Below are 24,286 nucleotides of genomic sequence, written 5' to 3'. Positions count from 1 at the left end.
TTTTTGAGTAGCCTGTCAAACTCATAGAGCTCGGGCAGAACAATCCATTCAATAAATGGTGCTGAAAGAATTGGACCTGCTTAGCTGAAAGAAGGAAGGAGGATCCCTATCTCACACCTTATCCAAAAATTAACTCAAAATGGATCAAAAAAGTAAAAATAAAAGTAAGAACCATAAAATTTCTAGAAGAAATTATTGGAAAATATCTTCAAGACCTGGTAGTAAGTAGTGGATCCTTTTTTTTTTTTTTTTTAAATTTTTTAAATCTATTTCTCTCCCCTTCTCCGCACCCTGCCCCAGTTGTCTATTCTCTGTGCCCATTTGCTGCGGGCTCTTCTGTGTCCGCTTGTATTCTTGTCAGCAGCACCGGGAATCTGTATCTCTTTTTGTTGCGTCATCTTGCTGCATCAGCTCTCCGTGTGTGCAGCACCACTCCTGGGCAGACTGAATTCTCTTTTGCGCTGAGTGGCTCTTCTTATGGGGCGCACTCCTTGCGCGTGGGGCTCCCCTACATGGGAGACATCCCTGCATGGCACCACACTCCTTACGTGCATCAGCACTGTGCATACACCAGCTACACCCGGGTCAAGGAGGCCCTGGGTATGAACCGTAGACCTCCTATGTGGTAGGCAGGCACTCTAACTGTTGAGCCACATCCACTTCCCTGTGGTGGATTCTTAAAAGAGGTAAGAGAAGGACTGAGTGGACTACTGATGTTTAATGTATGTAGAAGTTTTATTTAGCTTTACTCTAAAATTGTGGAAATGTATAGAGTGTATGGTAATACACAGTAACAGCTAGTTTATAAATGGGGATGTGACTGAAAATGGTAATCTAGTTATGTAAATGCCAACTGACAGAATGGTTGAGAATAATCTAGGAACTGGATAGCACAGTAAACCAAAAGGTGGGTGAGAATTGTAGTTGATGGTACAGATACAAGAGTGTCCTTTGTGAGCTACAACAAGTGTATATCACTACTGTAGGGTGTTGGGAATGTGGAGAAGCATGGAAAAAATACAGCTGGAGTGACCTATGGACTGTGGTTAGTAGTAATAATATAATATTCTTGCATCTATGCAAAAGATGTACTATGTTGATACTGAGGTAGTATGGAAAAAGTAAGCCAAATGTACACTATGGACATGGCAATAATCAGATGATATTATTTTATCTGTAGCAAATGACACACCACATTGTGATGTGTTGATGGAGGGGTGTTGTTTGGGAATTCTGCACATGTGCATAATTGTTTTATAAGTTTACAAATTCTGTCATAAAAATATATTTAAAAAATAATAATAGGGTGGGTTGGGGGAAAAACACACCAAATGTTAAATAAGAACTATAATTAGTAGTAAGATTTTTGACAGTATTCTTTCATAGTTTGCAAGAAACATCTCATGATAATACAAGGTGTTGGTGGAGGGTTGATATATGGGACCCTGAATGATGTTATGAATGTTTGCTTTGTAAGTTACAGCTTTTACTATACACTTAATTGTTTATGTATGTTCACATATAAATGATAGAATAATCAGATTGGTTAGGGGAAAATACTTTGTTTAGTAGTAATATTTTGACAATATTCTTTAATCATTAGTTAAAAAGTTTTAAAAACAATGCAAGTTAATGGTGGTAGAGTGCGATGTTTTATATGTTTGTATGATGTTATATGTTTGTTTTTTAAGTTCACAATTATTATACATTTATTGTTTATGTTTATGTATGAGTGATATATTTCAATTTTAAAAAGTTAAAAAAATACACTGGAGGCATGTATCAGCAGATTTGAAGAAGAAGGAGAAAACATCAGTTAGCTTGATGACAGGTCCTCCAAAAGTGAACATGCAAAAGAACAGATAAAATAATGAGAGAAGTGGGCTTGACCCAATGGTAGGGCATCTGCCTACCACATGGGAGGTCCACAGTTCATACCCAGGGTCTCCTTGACTTGTGTGGAGCTGGCCCATGCACAGTGCTGATGTGCGCAAGAGTGCCGTGCAAGGAGTGCGCCCCGCAAGGAGAGCCGCCCAGCGCGAAAGAAAGTGCAGCCTGCCCAAGAAGGGCACTGCACACACGGAGAGCTGACACAACAAGATGACGCAACAAAAAGAAACACAGATTCCTGGTGCTGCTGATAAGGATAGAAGCAGTCACAGAAGAACACACAGCGAATGGACACAGAGAGCAGACAACTGGGGGAGGGGAAGGGGAGGGAAATAAATAAATCTTAAAAAAAAAAAAAGAAAATAATGAAAAAAAAATTGAAGAGGGTCTCAGGTAACTAAATGACTGCAAGATACATGTAAGCATAACTATCATGGGTGTCCCAGAAGGTGAAGAGAAGGGAAGAAAAAGGAGCAGAAGGAATATTTGAGGAAATAATGGTGGAAAATTTCCCAGCCCTATTGAAAGACATGGATGTCTATGTCCAAGAAGCACAATGTATACCCATCCAAATAAATCTGATTAGAACTACTCTGAGACATATACTAATCAGAATGTCAAATGCAAGAGGTTAGGATCGATTCTTGAAAGCAGCACCGAGAAAAGCAATTCATCACATACAAGGGATACCCTTGTATGAATAAGTATTGATTTCTCATCAGAAACCATGGAGGCAAGAAGGCAGTGGTACGATATATTTAAAATAATGAAAGTGAAAAACTGCCAGCTAAGAATCTTCTATACAGGAATATTGCATTTTTAAAATGAGGGCGAGTTTAGAGTAGTCAAAGGTTAAACAGAAACTGAGGAGTTTGTAACCAAGAGACTGGCTTTGCAGGAAATAAAAGGACTGCTACAGCCTGAAAAGGCGAGAGAGAAGCTTGGAAGAGAGTATAGAAATGAAGATTATCAGTAAAAGTAACAAAGTGTAAAAAGAGTGGTGAAAATAAAATATGAGAGGTAAAACCCAAAGTCAAAATGGGTGAAGTAATACTGCCTTTATAGTATTAACATTGAATGTTAATCAATTAAACTCCCTAATCAAAAGACACAGACTGGCAAAATGAAGAAGAAAACATGAGCCATCTTCTTGCTGTCTACAAGTGTAACATAGGAAGTTTGAGCACCGGGAATGCTGACCAAATACTTTGATATTTCAAAGAAACCACACAGAAGAACAGCAGCAGTCATGCCACTTAGTTTACTCACATGTCCCAGTGATGGCCAGTCAGGTAGCTACCATGCTGTACAGCAGGGAAACAAAGATTATATAGAGGTAGACAGCATAAAGAGGGGTCTAGCTAGTGTATAGAGCAGCTTGAGGGTACACGTAGCCTAGTAAATGATTAACAGTGAGTATGAATGTACAAGGGGAATCGTGTGAGTTCCCAGAACAGTGAGGGCCAACATGTATGCAGGTTAATGATTACTATGCCTAGGGTCCTGTGTGTGCTGTATTGGGACCTTCCAGGATGGATTGCTGGCCAATTCCATCCCATCCTTTCCAGCTATCTACAAAAATAACTAGTGGGAAGAGAAAGCAGACATTTCATGTCCCTTCAAGAAGAGTCCCACCTTAGAACTAAGGATACTGATAGATTGAAAGACTGGAAAAAGATATTGCATGCATGCAGTAACCAGGAAAAAAAAACCTGGAGTAACTATACTTATATCGGATGAAATAGATTTTAAAAGCAAAACTGCTATTAGAGAAAGAAGGGGCATTATGTATTAATAAAAGGGGCAATTGACCAGGAAGAAATAACCATCATAAATGTATATTTATCTAACCAGGATGCCCCAAATTACATGAGGCAAACACTGGCAAAAATGAAGGGAGAAATAGATGTCTTTACAATAATAGTTGGAGATTTCAGTATACTGCTGTCATCATTGGGCAGAATATCTTGGCAGGGAATCAATAAAGAGATGCTTGAATAATATGTAAATGAACTAAACCTAATAGACCTATAGAACACCGCACACCAAAACAGCAGGATTTATATTCTTATCTAGTGTTCACGGCTCATTCTCCAGGATATACCATATGTTGGGTCCCAAAACAGATGTCAATAAATTTAGAAAGATTGAAATTACAAAGCACTTTCTCTGATCATAATGTAACGAAGCTGGAAATCAACAACAGGCAGAAAAAGAGAAAATTCACAAATATATGAAGATGAAACAAAACACTCAAGTTATCAGTGGGTCAAAGAAGAAATTGCAAGAGAAATTAATAATATCTCAAGTCGAATGAATATGATAACATTACCTATCAGACTTATGGGATGCATCAATGGCAGTGCTGAGTGGGAAATTTATAGTCCTCAATGCTTACTGTAGAAAATAAGAAAGAGCTAAAATCAATTACCTAATTACACAGCTGGGGGAACTAGAAAAAGAATGGCAAACTATTCCCAAAGCAAGCAGAAGGAATGATATAGCAAAGATCAGAACAGAAATAAGTAAAATTGAGAATAAAAAATCAGTAGAGGGAAGCAGATTTGGCTCAACTGATAGAGCATCCGCCTACCACATGGGAGGTCCAGGGTTCAAACCCAGAGCCTCCTAACTTGTGTGGTGAGCTGGCCTGTAAGCATTGCTGATGTGCTCAAGGAGTGCTGTGCTGTGCAGGGGTGTCCCCTGCATAGGAGAGCCCCATGCCCAAGGAGTGCACCCCACAAGGAGAGCTGCCCTGTGCAAAAAAAACACAGCCTGCCTAGGAGTGGCGCTGCACACACAGAGAGCTGATGCAGCAAGATGATGCAACAAAAAAGAGACACAGATTCTCAGTGCATCTGACAAGAATGCAAGCAGACACAGAAGAACACACAGCAAATGGACATAGAGAGCAGACAATGGGAGGGTGGGGGGGAAGGGGAGAGAAATAAATTAAAAAAAATAAGTCTTTAAAAAAAATCAATAGAGAGAATTAGCAAAACCAGCTGTAGGTTCTTTGAGAAGATTAACAATATTGACAAACACTTAGCTAGACTGAGAAAGAAAAAAAGAAAATATGCAGATAAAATCAGAAATGAAAATGGAGACATTACTACAGATCCCATAGAAATAAAAGAGATCATAAGAGGATACTATATGAACAACTGTACACCAATACACTAGGCAATGTAGATGAAATGGAAAAATTCCCAGGAACATTTGACAACCTACTGACCCTAGAAGAAATAGAGATCTCAACAAACCAATCACAAATAAAGAGATTGAAATTGTTATGAAAAATGTCCCCCAAATGAAAAGCCCAGGAATAGCTGGCTTCACAGGCAAATTCTTCCAAGCATTCAAAGAAGATTTAATACCAGTCTAACTTTAAAACTCTTCAAAAAAATTGTACAGATGGGAAGGATACCAAACTCATTCTATGAAACCAATATCACCCTTATACCAAAGTTAGATGAAGATATTACGTAAGAAGATTACAGACCCTTTTCCCTAATGAATACGAATGCAAAATCCTAAACAAAATACTTGCTAATCACATCTAACAACACATTAAAAGAATTATTCATCATGATCAAGTAAGTTTTATACCAAACATGCAAGAATAGTTCATCACATTAATAAATCAAAGAAGAAAAACCACATGATCATCTTGATCAATGCAGAAAAGACATCTGAGAAAATACAGTATCCTTTCTTGATTAAAAATACTCCAGCAGATAGTAATTGAAGGAAACTTTCTCAACACAATAAAGGGCATATATGAAAAACCTTCAGCTAATATACTCAATGGTGAATGACTGAAAGCTCTCCTGTTTAGATCAGGAACAAGAAAAGGATGTCCACTGTCACTTCTGTTGTTTAATATATTTCTAGAGGTGCTAGCTAGAGCAATCAGATAAGAAAACGAAAAGACATTCAAATTGGAAAGAATAAAGTAGAAGTTTTGCTCTTCACAGATGTTATGCTCCTATACTTAGAAAGTTCTGAAAGCTACACACTACTGGAGCTAATAAATGAGTTCAGCAGAGTGGCAGGGTAGAAAAATAATACGCAAAAATCAGTAGTTTTTCTATATACTAGTAATGGACAATCAGAGGAGGAAGTCAGGAAAAAAATTTCATTTACAATAGCAATTAAAAGAACCAAATATTTAGGAATAAACTTAACCAAGGACATAAAGCACTTGTAGTTAGACAAACAATGCATTGCTAAAAGAAATAAAAGAAGACCTAAATAAATGGAAGAACATAGAATGTTCATGGATTGAAAGACTAAACATCGTTAAGATGTCAATCCTACCCAAATTAATATACAGATCCAATGCAATCCTGATAAAAATTCCAACAGCCTTTTTTTAAAGGGATGGAAAATCCATTTATCCAATTTTTGTGGAAGGGTAAGGGGCCCTGAATAGCCAGAAACATCTCAAAAATGAAGAATGAAGTTGGAGGACTCTTTACTTCCAGATTCTAAATCATATTACCTAGCTGTAGTGATAAAAACAACATTGTACTGTCATTTTGACAGATATATAAACCAATGGAACCAAATTGATGGTTCAGAAAAGACCCTCATATCTGTGATCAAGTGATTTTTGACAAGGGTATCAAGCCCAGCCAGCTGGGACAGATTATTCTATTCAACAAATGGTGCTGGGAGAACTGGATATCCATATCCAAAAGAAAGTAGAGGACCCCTATTAGCACCATACACAGAAATTAATGCAAAGTGGATCACAGACCTAAATATATAAGCTAGAACCATAAAGCTTCTAGGAGAAAATATGGGAAAATATCTTCAAGACCTGATGGTAGGTGGTAGTTTCTTAAACCTTACATCAAAAGCACCAGCAGTGAAAGAACAAATGGATAAATGGGACCTCCTCAACCTTAAACACTTTCATACTTCAAAGGACTTTGTCAAGTACGTAAAAAGGAGCCCACTCAATAGGAGAAAATATTTGGAAACCACATTTCCAATAAGGGTTTGATTTCCATGCTATATGAAAAAATCATACAACTCAACAATAGAAGAACAGGAATCCAATAAAAAATTGGCATGAGACATAGACATTTTTCCAAAGAGGAAATACAAGTGGGGGGAAAAGAACATGAAAAAAGTTCAGTATCACTAGCTATTAGGGAAATGCAAATCAAAAGTACAGTGAGATATCATTTCACAACTTGTAAAATGACCATTATTAAAAAAACAAACAAACAAATGCTTGAGAGGATGTGGAGAAATAGAAACACTCCTTCCCTGTTGGTAGGAATGTAGAATGATGCAGCCTCTGTGGAATACAGTTTGGTGGTTCCTCAGAAAGCTAAATATAGAACTGCCTTATGATCTGGTAATCCCTCTACGAGGAAGAACTGAAAACAGTGATGCAAACAGACATTTCCACACCAATGCTCATAGTGGTGTCAGTCACAATTGTCAAGAGATGCAAAGAGCCCAAGTGTCCCTTAACCGATGAATGGATAAAGAAAATGTGGTATATACATATGATGGAATACTATGTTCTGGAAGAAGAAATGAAATTGTGACACATATGATAATGTGGATAAACCTTGAGGACATTATGCTAAGTGAAATAAGCCAGATACCAAAAGACAAATATTGTAGTCTCACCAAAAAGTGAACTAAATGCGAAGAATAAACCCATGGAGTTAAAACCTAGAGTTTTGGTTACTAGGAGATAAGATGAGGGCTGAGAAAGCATAATGATGCTTAATGTATGTAGATTATTTAATTGCTTGACTCTGAAAGTGTGGAAATGAATAGAGTAGATGATAACATATTATAGTGAGTATAACTGACATGGCTGGTTTATAAATTGGATAGTGGCTAAAATAGCTTAGAGATGTAAATATCAGTAGGAAGTTGGCTAGAGAATAATCTTGGGACTGAATAACACAGTGAACCCAGAGGTGGATGAGGAATGTGGTCAGTAGTACAAATACAAGAAGAGGAAACTAAAGCCAAAGTCAGTAGAATGAAGGAAATAATAATAATTAGAGCAGAGATAAGTGAAATTGAGTATAGAAAAACAATAGAGAAAATCAACAAAGCCAAAACTTGGATTTTTGAAAAGATCCAAATTACAAACCTTCAGCTAGACTGACAAAGAAGAAAGAGAGGTGACACAAATAACTATAATCAGAAATGAAAGAAGGGGCATTACTATTGACCTTACAGAAATTAAAAAGATAAGTGAATATTATGAAAAATTATTTGCCAGACTCTAGATAAAGCAAATTCCTATAGACACAAATTACCAAAACTGACTCAAGAAAAAATAGAAAATCTCAATGACCTTGATATTGTTGACCAAATATTAAAGTTATTTGTGGCTGAAATTGTTTTATTACTTTTTGTGTTAAAACCTGTGGGTAAAGGGTTCAATGTTATTTCCAGTCATTTATTATCATTTTGGCCTATACATAGTTTATTTAATAATATTGAAATAATTATATCAGGATATTAAATTTATATATTATTTTCTAAATATGAGATGAATTGTTTCTAGTTGACATCTTCTAGTAACCTTGTGCGTGTGTTTTTATTTTATTTTTTATACAGTTGAGGAAGATTGGGGGTGGGGGCTTTGGAGAGATTTACGATGCCTTGGACATGCTCACCAGGGAAAATGTTGCACTGAAGGTGGAATCAGCTCAACAACCAAAACAAGTCCTGAAAATGGAGGTTGCTGTACTAAAAAAACTACAAGGTAAGCGGCTTTGTGTGATCTGTCAAACAATTTAGAATTCATTGTTATCTTTCTGAGCCCTAATTACATTTTCTTAACCACTAATTGAATACTCTGTTGTCATGTTGGTATGTACATGCTTAGCATTTTTCTCTTAGGAATGTTATCACTAGCTAGTAGTTGTAGAAATATGGGATTTCTTAGAATAATAGACTTTGGGAATTCCTTTTCTTGATGAGTGAAGATGAGAGAGTGAACCATCATAAACTCTCTACTTCTTCAGAAAGTGTTGCCAAAAGTTTCTATGGCGAAGTTTGCCTATTTTTTTTTTTTAAAAACAGGCAACCAAACAGTGAAACTTAAATATCTCTGAATTGGTTGTACTCATATCTTTGGATGTTAGACTTGTTTTAATCTCATTAAGCAAGCTACCTTCAAATCACAATGCAGGATTCTTTTAAAAATAATCTTGTGTTTTATATGATGATTTTCATTAACTTCAGTTTCAAAGAGTTACTCTTTTGACCATTATTTTTTGAGTCTATTTTAGTAGTGGGGTCCCTATTTTTTTTAGAATATTGCTAAATAATTTTTTTTCTGGCATCAATTTGGTCATGGAAAACCCTGAATACATTGCTAATTTGTGTCCATCTTTCTGTTTTCAGTTTAATGAGACAATCTGATAGCTAATATTACAGGTATTTATATATTGCTCTGAGTCAAAATTAAATAGGGGTTATTAGTGTTTTAAAATGATATTGTTAAACTGTAGAAGGTTTGATCTTGTTATGGGACATTAATTATCTAGAGGATTTTATCCCTAACATATCGAGCAAGGAAGGTTTACACTACAGTTGGCAGAAATAGTAAGGACAGAATGGTATGTGGCCTAGTTCTCTCAAATTCACACCTGTGACGTCTGTAGTGTGAATGTGTTACATTTGTGAATCTTTTATTTTGGAATTCTAGTAAATTAGTTTCTATTACATTAGTGAAACATGTATTAAATATTTGAACAAAGTCTACTCTTTTCAAAAGAATAAAGCCCTACTTTTTGTGATTGTCCAAATTTCTCTGTAATTTGGTTCATTTGATTAGAGCATGATGCTAATAAGGTTATAGATTTGTGTAATGGTCATTTTTAGCCCAAACTTAACTACACTAACAACATGGGTAATCAGAAGACAGTAGATAGATTGTCAGCCATCATTACTACTAGAAAAACATATAGAGAAGGAAGAATGAGAAAAGATGGCTATCCTTCTTTTCCTCATCTTTTCTCTTCTCTCCCTATTTCTCTCAAGAGTTATTCTTAACTTGGTGACAAAGAGGCATCAAATAGGTGCTGCAGGAACTACCTCTTTTTGAGTAGCTCAGATTCCGGAGATCTGTTCTACTTTCAACCAAACCCATAAAAGGAATATAGCAGCAACCTGGGCTGGACAGCATTGCCACACCTATTTTTTTTCATAAGTCAGCCCTAGGTGAGGCAGGATATAACTTTGCAGCCTCATCAGGAAGTCCTTCTGCCTATTTTGGTCATGATTTACTCAGGATTCTATGTGATAAAGCTTGAAGGTCGGTTTAATACCTTTTAGTTGATGGATTGGAGACACTTGGATAGTAGCTCTCTCCTTTCCTTCTATTTTATTTTTCATACTATTACCTAAAATGGTTTTACTTCCTGCTTATAACCACTTAACATCCTATTCCTCAAACCCTTCATTTTCCAAAAATAAACAGGTTTTATCCTCTGATTTGTGTTTCAGTGAGGTGTCTCTGACTTTTTTCTCTTAGCTTCCTAACTTATGATTTCTTCATAGTTATTACTTAAACTTCTTTTTATTGCAGGTGATTTGGAATCTTAACCCCTTACAAAACCTTTTTATAGGGCTACTCTGGTCTTGTAGGTATAATGACTTCTTACTGTGTGACCCCAATAAAAAGGCTGTGTAGATAAGGAAAAACTATATAACCAGAGGCTAATCCTTTATAGGATTGGTTGGATTTTGGTATCTGTTCAATTTTGGTTAGCCGGTATAAGGATTTGTTTCTTTACGAGATAAAAAGATACTTTATGGTGGATTTAGCCTGAACTATATGTTTTGTTCCTTTTAGGAAATCAATTCATGTTCTCAAAATCCTCTAATGTATTTTCTCTGATTCCCTCAGTTCTCAGTTTTCTTTTAGGCTTTCCTATACTTAACAACCCTGAATTTACTCAGCTCATGCATAACTGTAATTACTAGTTTGCTCCTTTTTCTTGGACTCTGAAGTTTAAAGGTCAGCATTTTACCTCATTTTTTCTTCTGAATGACCTTCCCCATACCAGTACATCAAATTACTCCCTTTTCCAAGCTCTCTCAACTATCTTGGATATATCTTATAATCTCTATTAAATCAAGCATGACTATTGGAAGGTACTTAATTTTCACAAATATATTTGAATGTTTCAGTCACTTCCAACTGAGTCATCAATCTAAAGGCCAATTAGGTTATTAGCTATTATTCTCTGTAATGTTCCTAATAAATAGAGCCATAAAATTTGCTAAGCATTTTCTTTTATTAACATAATTGTTCAGAAACAAACATCTTTATATAGTTTATTTATATAAATAAACAAACATTTTATTTATGACTTTCCTTCCTCCATTTTTTAATATACTATCTTCAATCTCTGTTTCACAATTTGTTTGCTTTGTTTTTTGTTTTTTAAAGATTTATTTTTCTCCTTGAAGACTGGTATTCAGGGACAGGCTTCTGTCAGTCCCTGGCCGCTCTGTCACATGGCAAGGCACATGGCGTCTCCTGGTCTCTCCTTTCTTTTCTGGGTTCTGTTGTTATCCAGCCTCTTGCTTTATATGGATCTCTCTCTCTGTCTGAATTTCACTCTGCTTATAAAGGACTCCAGTAATAGGATTAAGACCCATCCTGATTGAGGGGGGCCACACTTTCTTAAAAATTCCTACTGAAAATGGACTCCACCTACATGAATGGATTAAATTTAAGAACATGTTTTTCTGGGGTACATACAACTTTAAAACACTGCACTATGATTTTTTTATAGAGAAGTTGCAGGTTTACCGAAAAATCATACATAAAATACATAGTTCCCATATATCACCTTATTATAACATCATTCATTAGTATCATACGTTTGTTACAGTTTATGAAAGAACATTTTTATGATTGTACTATTAACTCTAGTCCATTGTTTACAATAAGGTTCACTGTGTTGTATTGTCCCTCTTAACTTTTTATTATGAAAAACTCAGATATACAGAAAAAAAGAATTGTGTAGTGAACCTCCATGTATACAAAACACAGCCTTAATAAGTATGAGCTTATCGTTCTGTTGAATTTATACACCCTCCCCTTCAACATTTTACGCTACCTTGTTGAAATATTTGAAAACAAATCATACTTTTATCTGTAAATACTTAACTATGAATCACTAATAAAGACTCCTTTAACATATGCAATATCATTAAACAACTAATAAAATTAACAGCAATTTCTCAATACTAAATGGTATTAAGAAATATCTTTATATATAATTTATATATTATCTACGTTTACAAATTTTAAATGTTGAATTTCTCCCATTGTTGCAAAAAATTGTCCTTTGTATAGTTGGCTTGATCAAATCAGAATTCACATACAAGGTAGGCACACTGCATTTGGATGATCTCTCTCTGAAGTCTCTCTTAATGTGTAAGAGTTTTCCCTTCCTACCTTTTTTTTCTCCTTCCTGTTTATTCGATGAATTTCTTAGCCCTGTAAAAGTTCCCATATTCTAGATTTGGCTGATTGCATCCTTGCCTCCAGATTCCCTTTGAATTGGTAGTTAAATATAGAGACTTGATTAGTAGATTCATGTTCATTTTTTTAAAAATCAAGAATACTTTATTGTTTAGATCCATTGTTTCCATTAGAAGGTGCAAAATAGTGATTGTCCTAATTCTTTCTTTCCTTCTAAATTTCTTAGCTAGAATTATTCTATAAAGGCAGGATAAATGCTTGTTTTCCCCATTTTATTTTCCACTGTGCAGAATAATGAGTTATACACTTACATAGTGAGTTGTTTTTCATTTGACTATCACTATAAACTCATGGATTTTAAAAAATCTTTTAAAAAGTAACTGTGGTAAAATATATATAACACAAAATTGCCATTTTCACCATTATTAAGTACGTAATTTGGTGACATTTCATTACTTTCATAATATTGTGCAACCACCACTATTTCCAAAACTTTCTCACCACCTCAAATGGAAACTCTGTACCCATTAAACAATAATTTCCTACTTCCCCTCCCCCAGTCCCTAGTAACCTCTAATCTACTTTCTGTCTCTATGAATTTGCCTAATCTAGATATATCATATAAATGGAATCATACAGTATTCGTCCTTTTGTTTCCAGCTTATTTGATTTTGCATAATGTTTTCAAGGTTCATTAATCTTTTACATGTATCAGAACTTCATTCCTTTTTATGGCTGAGTAGTATTCCATTATATGTATGTGTACCACATTTTGTTTACTTATCTGCTGATGGACACTTGGGTTGTTTCCACCTTTTGGCTATTGTGAGTAATGCTGCTCTGAACATTGACATTCAAGTATCCAAGTCCCTTTCTTCAGTTTTTTCATGTATATACTTTGGAATGAAATTGCTGCATCATATAGTACTTCTATGTTTGTCATGGACTTTTACATATTTTATTTCAATCCATTATAGTAATTATTCTCCTGATGTGAAAATTGCCTTTCAAGTTGGCTTCCTTTCCTTTTGACATAACTCTAGTAGTCTTTGATAACATCTTTTTTTTTGTCACAAGATGTTTCAGGCTTTCCTTGAAATCTTCTGCTCCAGAGATAGAATCAGGAACCTTCTTTCTCCAAGGAGCCCTATTTCCTTGTAATGGGATTACTGTTGGACCAACAAACTTCTCTTACAGATTTTAATAGGTATAATATTTTTGCTTTGTGTTAATTTATTCTTATGCACACTTTTTAAATTGTTCTGTTTATTTTTAAAAATACATTTGTGTTCCCTTTTAAATTGCAAGCCTCTTAAAGGGCAGAGATGATGTATGTTTAAACTTGACATTTATGTTATGCTCAGCAGCAAAGTGAGAGCACAGCTTAGCTTCTATTTGGTGATAGCAGCATACATTTGTAAACAGGGATGTAGGAGAATAGGACAATATAGTTGTTCTATTTCTGGTTGGTTTTTTCTTCATTGTTGCTTTTTTTTTTCTAGGTAAGTTTCTGGAATAATTTGATATAGAGTACTGTAAATACTAGTTGATTAAAGCTACTTTTGGATGACTAGGACTTAGACTTTTTTTTTTTTTTTAATATTACATTAAAAAAATATGAGGTCTCCATATACCCCCCAACCCCCTTACACCACTCCTCCCCCCTTAACAACAATTTCCTCCATCATCATGAGACATTGATTGCATTTGGTGAGTACATCTCTGAACACCGCTGCACCTCATGGTCAATGATCCACCTCACAGCCCACACTCTCCTACGTTCCACCCAGTGGGCCATGGGAGGACATGCAATTTCCGGTAAATGTCCCTGGGGCTTAGACTCTTAAGACTATGTTATATAAAGATTCAACCCTTCATTGTAATAAGAGAACATCTCTTGGATCTTTCAGAAAATAATTTCTATTTGGTTTAGGAAGAAGTTTGAGTTTTTTGCCTTTCTGTATAGGCGGGTCTAATGTTTTGGGTATTCAGGATATTGTAAAATTGCTATTATTTATACTAAGTATAGCTTTTCATCAAAGGAAGTCATTCTTGGATTTTTAAAAGTTAATATACTGTTTGCTTCTACTTGCTGTATAAGTACATACCTAAGTGCAATAAATGTTTTTCTACAAAAATATTCTGTAGAGAACATTTTTCAGTAATTCTTAGGCGCTTTTCCTCCATAGTATGTTCAGTTTATGATTTTTTTTTTGTATTTAAAAATCACTACTTAAGACAATGAATGACTAGAAACTTGTGTAGCCTTTCTGTTGCATATGAGCTGCTTATTTCATGTTGTGAATGATCAGCATCATCTCTTGGGCTCTTTGAAAGCACCAGCTTGAGTAAAACTGAGATTTTACTGTTTAGGTATTTCTTTGAATGAGGAGGTAATTAAAGGGGTATTTAATTATTTAAAAGTTTTTCTCTCCTAAATCCTCTAAAAGCAAGTGAAAATCCTATTTATATCAAGAAATAGAGTAAATACCATCATTTGATAACCAAATAATTAAAAGATTGTCAGTTGAGATAATTGGGAACTAATTTCTCTTCCCCATATAAATTTAGGGGGAAACCACATTTTTCTCTGTAGCCCATAAAGGTGAAATGATTGTTTCAATTTGAAGGGAATCAGATATTGGTCCTTGTTTTTATTTTTGCCTTGTAGACTGCAGAGCACAAGTTGAGAGTTGGGAAGAAAGGTTCCTATTATAGGAAAGCAACTGGCACCTGTTCTACCTTCCTGCTTGAAGTCTCTAGCTGTTACTGCAGAGTATGACTACTCCCTGTGCCCAGCCATAAGACTCTAAAAAACACATCATTTTGCATTAGATTTCTGGTCTATGCAGTACAGAAGATTGTCTATGAAAGTTATTCCAAAGGGACTTTTTATGGGAGAACATATTTAACTGCACTCTGGAACCTAAAAAGGCTAGGGATATACTCTTATCTCTCATTGTATGTATCCTTTAACCTTTTATACATCTATCATCTATGAATTTATATTCCTTTTTGTTTATATTTTGAACCTTTACATTTTCTTTCCCTAGAGTAACTTTGCTTCTTGTTAATGTTCATCTTTTTCATCAAGTGGTGTTAGGAGACATCCCTTCATGAGACGTCATTCTCCCTGGGAATTTTATCTGTTCAATATTTAACATGTCCCTACTTGGAAGAGTTAGCATTGTCCGCAGGTTTGGGGATTTACCTATTCATTTTTCTGTTTGAGTTTTGAAAAATGACAGGAAATAGAGTAGATCTATATTATTTTAAGGAGTAGAAATCCTTTTCCTTGGAATATAATGTGTATATATATGCTCATATATGTACAGTGAAAGTCCAGAATAACTAAGGAAATCATTAAATGGTTACATCTGGGGATTGGAATTAAAGGAGTCAGAGAAGGGATCTTTTACTTTTTTCCTTTATACCCTTCAGTGCTTCAGAAAATAAAAAAAATGCAGTCATATTTCTTTTATAGTAAAACTGGAATGTAATGGTAATTATAAATATCTTCAACCTCTTATATTTTTTAACTTCTCTTTAAATTTCTGTATGTTTGAAAATACATAGTAAATCAGTGCAGTGGGACATAGTATAATGCAGGTGTTCTTAACCTTTTTTTGTTCCACAGACCCCTTTGCCAGTCAGGTGAAAACTAGGGACCCCTTCTCAGAATGTAGTGGTAGATAGTTTTATGACGTTCAACATTGGAAGTCAGAGAAAATAAAGATAATAAGTAGATTTTTTCCAATTCAAGCTTATGGACCCCTAGAACTCTTTCCATGAACCCCTTGGGGATCTGTGGACCCCTGGTTAAGAGCCCCTGGTATAATGTAACTAAAAAGCTCTTTTGTGGTGTGAACTTACTTTATCAATAGTTGGTAATATAGTATTTGTGGGGCAATCTATAGCAGTGTTTGAGTGTATGCGAGAAACAGTGCTACTGCATGCTAGATTCATTTTCTTTATTTTATTTCAAGATACAGTTCATGCATAAAGCCTCCACTTTTTTTCAAAGAATTTTTAAGGTTGTAAATGTTCATGGTAAAACTTAAAAAGTCAAACAGAATAGAAGAATGACATGAAAAGTGAAATTTCCTTTCTCTCTTCCCTTGCCTTAACTTTCCCTTTCCACTGTTAACTAATCACTGGTGCTGGTTTCTTGTGCTTTTTTCCCAGTAACTTTCTTTGCTTGTTATAATTATTCATAAAGATACACATATAAAAGCATGTGTGTGTGTGTATGAAATCCCATTCCCCTAACTCTCCCCCCGCAACATATGGAATCATACTATATAATCTGTTTTGCAACTTGACAGGACCCCTTAGATTCAATCAGTAAACCCATTTTCTGTGTACCTTTATACTTGGTACCAGGGATGATTCTTCAAGCATACAGATCAGATCATGTCACTCCCTAACCCTTACTTAAAATACTTCAGGGCTTTCCTTTTCTCAGGTAAAATCTGCACACCTTTACATGGCATACAAGGCACTGAAAAATGACCACTGCCTGCTTCACTAACCTCTTTTTTAGAAACCGTTGGGCTTACACTCAGCACTGCTTATTGTAAACTTATTTCAGTTTCTCGAACCGTTTACAACCTCTTACTTTTTTTCCACTTAAAAGTTTATAACAGTCTTAATATTTATAAAAATCCACAAATAAAACAAGATCCCAAAAAATAAAGCAAGGTACAATTAAGAACTTCACTCTTTTCATAAACATATTCGTCCAAAAGTAAATATGCGTTAAAAATGTGACCATACTAGTTTGCTTTTCCCCTTTTCTTCAGTAAGATTATTTCAGGATCAATTTACTTATATTTAAAATCAAAGTTATACAGACAAAGAGTTTAATGATCAATAAGTTCTACAGAGTTTTTCATGAAAACTCTAGTCCAGGTTCTGGTTCCAGATAAGATGGAGTAAGCACACTTCACCCTGTCTCTCCTACTGAATGCAGCTATAAAACGTGGACAGAATACAAGGAGTGGCTATTTGAGGACTCTGAAAAGTAAATAATAGGAAGCAGATTGGCGAAGAAGAACAGAATTTAAAATACCACTGACCTGGCGGTGAGTTCACCACTTTTTTTCTTCCAGTATGCCCCAGCCTAAATTCAGTGTATCCTGAAACTTGGAATTGAGCATTAACTGGGACAGAAGGAGCTCTAGGAAAAGCCTCTAGTTTTGACTCAAGGGGTGAGAAAGGGCTTTCTTAATCGTCAGTGAGTAAAAAAATCTGGAAGTTTCTCTTTTTTGGCCTCATCAGAAAATTTTCTCTGTTCTCTTGTGCTCCAACCCTAAGCAATCCTTTGCAGCAGCTGCAGTACCAACAATGGTACTGGTAGGAGCCTTAAACTCAAAGGAGGGAGACCTTCCTCTCAGATTGGAGGAGCCAGGGTCTTAAGAGAATGGGGTAAAACCCATTACTTCTCCCTCTGTCCTTCTATTGCTTGGCCCTGACATGTGCAGGGTCATGCAGATTGCATGACAGAGTGGAGTTAATAAAGCTCCAGCTTTCCTTCTGGAATACTGGAAAAGGGGAACCCCAGGGAACTAAAAAAATTGTTTGACAGGAAGGAGCTTGGGAAACTGGTCACTCTTAATTTGTTTATAGACTCCAGAGCTGACTTTCAAGCTGTACATGTGTGGTTCTGATTCCTAAGCAGCATACATGGACTTTGAGAACTATGTGATAGACCACTGCCCAAGTACCAGGCAGTATAGGACACATATGGAACAGATTCAGTATGACAACACAGGCTTTGAAAACTGAACGACATTGGAAACGCAACACACAGAAGGCTGATCAAAACTTGAAGCCTGAACCCAATGTAGTCAGTTACTGGCCAAAACCAAAACACCAGCATTCTCTATGGGACTTAAGTAAGACTCAGTGTCATAATATTTGAAATGTCCAGAATACAATCCAGAAGTACTCAGCATAAAAAGAACCAGAAAAATTTGAACTCCCATGTAAAAAGTCAGAAAACAAACTCCATTGCCTAGATCAGACACCTGTTAAAATGATCTCACACAAATTTTTTTAAAAAAGATTTATTTATTTATTTATTTATTTATTTATTTATTTATTTATTTTCTCTCCCCTTCCCCCACCCCCGCCCCAGTTGTCTGTTCTCTGTGTCTATTTGTTGCGTGTTCTTCTTTGTCCGCTTCTGTTGTCAGCGGCACAGGAATCTGTGTCTTTTTTTGTTGCGTCATCTTGTTGTGTCAGCTCTCCGTATGTGCGGCGCCATTCCTGGACAGGCTGCACTTTCTTTTGCGCTGGGTGGCTCTCCTTACAGGGCGCACTCCTTGCGCGTGGGGCTCCCCTACGCGGGGGACACCCCTGAGTGGCATGGCACTCCTTGCGCACATCAGCACTGTGCATGGGCCCGCTCCACACGGGTCAAGGAGGCCCGGGGTTTTAACCACGGACCTCCCATGTGGTAGATGGACGCCCTAATCGCTGGGCCAAGTCCGCTTCCCCTCACACAGACTTTAAATCAGCATTTATGGCCATGCTTCAGGAATGAATGAAAAGATAGAGGGAAGCTGTTGTGGCTCAACTGATAGAGCATCTGCCCACCATATGGAGGGTCCAGGGTTCAATACCCAGGTCCTCCTGACCTGTGTGGTACACTGGCCTACGCACAGTGCTGCCATGCACAAGGAGTGCTGTGCCATGCAAGGGTGTCCCGCACGTAGGGGTACCCCACGCACTAGGAGTATGCCCCTCAAGGAGAGCCACCCTACATGAAAAAAAGTACAGCCCACCCAGGAGTGGTGCCACACACATGAAGAGCTGATGCAGCAAGATGACACAACCAAAAAAAGTGACCCAGTACCACATGACAAGAATGCAAGCAGATACAGAAGAACACAGAGCGAATGGACACAGAGAGCAGACAGAGAGCAGACAATGGGGGGGAAGGGAGGAGAAATAAAATAAATCTTAAAAAAAAAAAGATAGAAAGTCTCAGCAAAGAAATAGAAGATACAAAGAGCTAAAAGGAAATTTTAAATCTGAGTAATACAATACTGGAAATGAAAATCTCATCCCAAACTAAAACTCTGTACCCATTTCCCTTCCCCCTGTTCCTGGTAACTTGTAATCTATTTTCTCTATGAATTTCCATATACTAGGCATTTCATATACTGGAATGGTATATATTTGTTCTTTTGTGTATGGCTTATTGCAGTCAACATAATGTCTTCAAGGTTCATTCATGTTGTAGCATGTATCAGAATGTCATTCCTTTTGGAAATTGTGAATAATGCTGTTATGAACATTGGTAAGCAAATATCTGTCTGAGACCCTGTTTTCAACTCAAAGTGAAATAGCTAGGCGATATGGTAATTATATGTTATAACTTTCTGAGGAACTGCCAAACTATTTTCCACAGTGCCTATGCCATTTTATATTCCCGCTCACAATGTACAAGAGTTCCAGTTCCTCTGCATCCTTGCCAAAACTTATTTTCCTTTTTTTAAAAAATAATAACTACCCCAGTGGGTGTGAAGTGGAATTTCATTGCAGTTTTTTTTGTGTGTGTAATCCCACTGATTTTTAAAATAAATTTTATTGAATCATATTCATAAACTACACTCCATCTAAAGAGTACAGTCAGTGGCTTTTGGTATAATCATAGAATTGTACAAACTCATCACTTCAGTCAATTTTAGAGCATTTTCATTACTCTGAAAAGGAAGAAAGAAATGAAAACAAACAGAAAAAAAACCCTATCCCTTAGTAGTCACTTCTCAATCTCTCTTTTTCCTGTCATACATAACTTTTAATCTATTTCCAGCTCTATAATTTATTTTTATCTATATTTTGTATGGACGGAGTCACACAATATGTACTTTTTTCTGTGTGTCTGTAGTACTTTTTGTCTAGTTTTTTTTCACTTAGCATACTTTTATTTTTTAACCATTGGTGGGAGGTTGTTAATATATTACTCTATGCTACTGTCCATAGTTTGATTTGGTTGTAATTTTGCCTAAATATCACCCTGATAATAACATCTTGTAACATTAACGTATAGTCTGTTTTATTGAAAAACATTGTTATATATGCATTATTCACCATACTCATTTTTATGAGGGTTTGTTATGGTGCACAGTCTCATTTTTCCTTTTTTTAGCATTATATATAGTGATACACAAAACCTTAGACTTTCCCTTTCGACCACTATCATACCCATATATTAGCATTATGGACACTGTGATGCGCATTCATCATTTCTAAACATTTACAAAGAACCTTTTTTTTTTTTTTTTTTTACAGCAGTCCTGTACAGCTAAAACCTCAGCTTCCCATTCTCTAGCCTCATTCTGTTTTCCGGGGACTTATATTCTAGTTTTTAACTCTGTTGAGTTTGTTCATTATATTCAGTTCTATTTGGTGAAATCATACAATATTTGTCCTTTTGTGTCTGGCTTGTTTCACTCAGCGTAATGTCTTCCAGGTTGATTATGTTGTCATATGCTTCACAACTTTGTTTCTTCTTACAGGTGAATAATATTCGATCATGTGTATATATCACAATTTGTTTATCTATTAATCAGTTCATGGACCCCTGGGTTGTTTCCATCTTTTGGCACCCGTGAATAACGCTGCTATGAACATTTTTGTGCAGATGTCTGTTCCTGTCTCTGTTCTCAGTTCACCTAGTATATATCTAGTAATGGTATTGCCATGTCATATTACAGATCTATAACTAGCTTCCTGAAGAACTGACAGACTTCCACAGCAGATGTACCATTCTGCATTCCCACCAACAGTGAATAGGTATTCCTATCTCTCTGCATCCTCTCCAACACTTGTAGTTTTCTGTTTTGTTTTTTTTTCAATAGTGGCCGTTCTAATCGGTGTGAAATGATCTCTCATTGTGTAATAGCTCTGATTTGCATGCCCCTTATAGCTAGTGATGTTGAACATTTTTTTCATGTGATTTTTTGCCATTTATATTTCTTTAGAAAAATGTCTGTTCAAGTCTTTTGCCAGTTTTTTTATTGTGTTTTCTTTTTATAGAGGAGTTGTAGCATCTCTTTATATATCAAAGATATTAAATCATTATTGGATGGGTGATTTCCACATATTTTCCTCACATTGAGGAGGTTGCCATTTTACCCTTTTCACAACGTTCTTTGAAGTATGAAAGTGTTTAATTTTGAAGAAGTCCGTTTTACCTACTTTTTCTTTCATTGCTTATGTTTTGGGTATAAGATCCAAGACCCTTGCAACTACTACAAGATCTTGAAGATGTTTCCCTACATTATCTTTTAGAAGTTTTATGGTCCTGACTTTTATGTTTATGTCTTTGATCCATTTTGAATTGATTCTTGTATAAGAATTACATTCTTTTAGTTATAGATATCCGGTTCTCCCAGCATCTTTTGTAAAAGAGACTGTTCTGTCCCAATAAAGTAGACTTGATAGGCTTATCAAAAATCAGTTGACTACAGAGGTGAGGGTCTTTTTCTGAACTCTCAGTTTGATTCTGTTGATGGATATGTCTGTCTTTATGCCAGTACCATGTTGTTTTGGAATAAAAGTAGGAATTAAACCTACTTGATTGTGGTGTATAATTATTTTAATTAGATTCAATTGGCATGTATTTTTTGGAGAATTTTTGTATTGATGTTCTTTAGAGATTGGTCTTTAATTTTCTTTTCTTGTAGTATTTTTATCTGGCTTTGGTATTAGGGTGATGTTGGCTTCGTAGAATGTTTTGAGTAATTTTCCCTCTTCAATTTTTTGGAAGAGTTTAAATAGGGTTTGATACTAATTCTTTTCTTCTTCTTTTTTTTTTTTTTTTAATTTGTTTCTCTCCCCCCCTCCCCTCTGTATGCTCTCTGTGTCTATTTGCTGTGTGTTCTTCTGTGTCCGCTTGTATTCTTGTCAGCAGCACTGGTAATCTGTGTCTCTTTTTGTTGCATCATCTTGCTGCGGCAGCTCTCCATGTGCGTGGCGCCACTCCTGGGCAGGATGCACTTTTTTCGTGTGGGGTGGATCTCCTTACAGGACACACTCCTTGCGTGTGGGGCTACCCTATGTGGGGACACCCCTGCGTGGCATGGCACTCCTTGCACGCATCAGTACTGCACATGGGCCAGCTCACCACACAGGTCAGCAGGCCCATGGATTTGAACCCTGGACCTCCCATGTGGTAGGCGGGTGCTCTATCGGTTGAGCCAAATCTGCTTCCCTAATTCTTTTTTTTTAAAAAAGATTTATTTATTTATTTATTTATTTATTTCTCTCCCCTCCCCTGGTCCCAGTTGCCTGCTCTCTGTGTCTATTTGCTGCGTGTTCCTTGTCCGCTTCTGTTGTTGTCAGCGGCACAGGAATCTGTATTTCTTTTTGTTGCATCATTTTGTTGTGTCAGCTCTCCTTGTGTGCGGCACCATTCTTGGGCAGGCTGCACTTTCTTTCACGCTGGGTGGCTCTCCTTACGGGGCGCACTCCTTGTGCATGGGGCTCCCCTACGCGGGGACACCCCTGTGTGGCAGGGCACTCCTTGCGCACATTAGCACTGCGCATGGGCCAGCTCCACACGGGTCAAGGAGGTCCGGGGTTTGAACCGCGAACCTCCCATGTGATAGGCGGACACCCTAACCACTGGGCCAAGTCCGTTTTCCCCCTAATTCTTTTCTTAATGCTAGGTCGAATTCATCTATAAAGCCATCTTGTCCTAGGCTTTTCTTTGTTGGGAAATTTTTGACAACTGATTCAATCTCTTTACTTGTGATTGGTTTGCTGAGTTCTTGTGTTCTTTGTAGAGTCAATTCAAGTTGTTCATGTATTTCTAGGAATTTCTCCATTTCACCTAGGTTGTCCAATTTGTTGGCATATAGTTTCTCATGATATCGTCTTACAATCCTTTTTATTTCTATGGTATCAGTTGTAATGTCCCTGCTTTCATTCCTGATTTTATTTATTTGCATCTTCTCTGTTTTTTGTTGTTGTTGTTGTTGTTGGTCTAGCTAAGGGATTGTCAGTTTCATTGATCTTCTCAGCAAACCACTTTTGGTTTTGTTGATTTTCTCTACTTTTTTTCTCAATTTAATTTATTTCTGCTCTAATCTTTGTCATTTCTCACTTCCTGCCTTCTATGGGATTGGTTTGCTGCTCTTTTAGCTCTTCTTCTTTTTTCCATAGAATGTACCAGGGCCTTAACTCAGACCTTTTACTTGGGAAGCAGGTGCTCAACCACTGAGCTACATCCACTCCCCACTTTCTTCTTCTTCTTCTTCTTCTTTTTAATAACTAGCATTTTAAATTATTTTTTCTTTTTTTAAAAAAAATACATAGATCACACAAAATATTACATTAAAAAATAAAAGAGGTTCCCATATACCCCACTCCCCATATCCCCTACTCCTCCCACATCAACAACTTCTTTCATTAGTGTGGTATCTTCCTTTTTAATGTAAGCCCATAGGGCTATAAATTTCCCTCTCAGCATTGTCTTTGCTGTATTCTGTAAGTTTTAGTAAGTTGTATTCTCGTTAGCACTGTCTCAAGATATTTATTCATTTTCTTGCAGTTTAATACTTTGGCCCACTGATGGTTTAGGAATGTGTTGCTTAGCCTCCATGTATTTGTAGATTTCCCCTTCTCCTGCTTAATATTAATTTCCACCTTCATTCCGTTGTGATCAGAGAAGATACTTTGTATAATTTCAGTCTTTTTATGTTTATTGAGGCATGTTTTATGACCCAGCATGTGGTCTATCCAGGAGAATGATCCATGACTACTTGAGAAGAATGTATAACTTGCTGATTTGGGATGCAGTGTTCTCTATATATCTATTAGTCTAACTTGTTTATTCTATTTTTTAAGTTCTCTGTTTCCTTTTTGATCTTCCATCTAGATGATCTATGC

At 36.3% G+C, this 24,286-nt stretch overlaps 1 protein-coding gene across 1 annotated transcript in view; it reads left to right on the top strand.

The window, feature by feature from the left end:
- TTBK2 (tau tubulin kinase 2) overlaps positions 1 to 24,286 on the top strand; it is a 298,458-nt gene that overhangs the window by 89,617 nt on the left and 184,555 nt on the right. The window contains 1 exon segment of the mRNA XM_004466708.3: positions 8,494 to 8,641. Coding sequence (XP_004466765.2) covers positions 8,494 to 8,641 — 148 coding nt within the window.

Source organism: Dasypus novemcinctus, chromosome 3 (assembly GCF_030445035.2).
Source record: "Dasypus novemcinctus isolate mDasNov1 chromosome 3, mDasNov1.1.hap2, whole genome shotgun sequence".
NCBI classification, from domain to species: Eukaryota; Metazoa; Chordata; class Mammalia; order Cingulata; family Dasypodidae; genus Dasypus; species Dasypus novemcinctus.
This window is presented reverse-complemented; position numbering and strand designations above follow the sequence as displayed.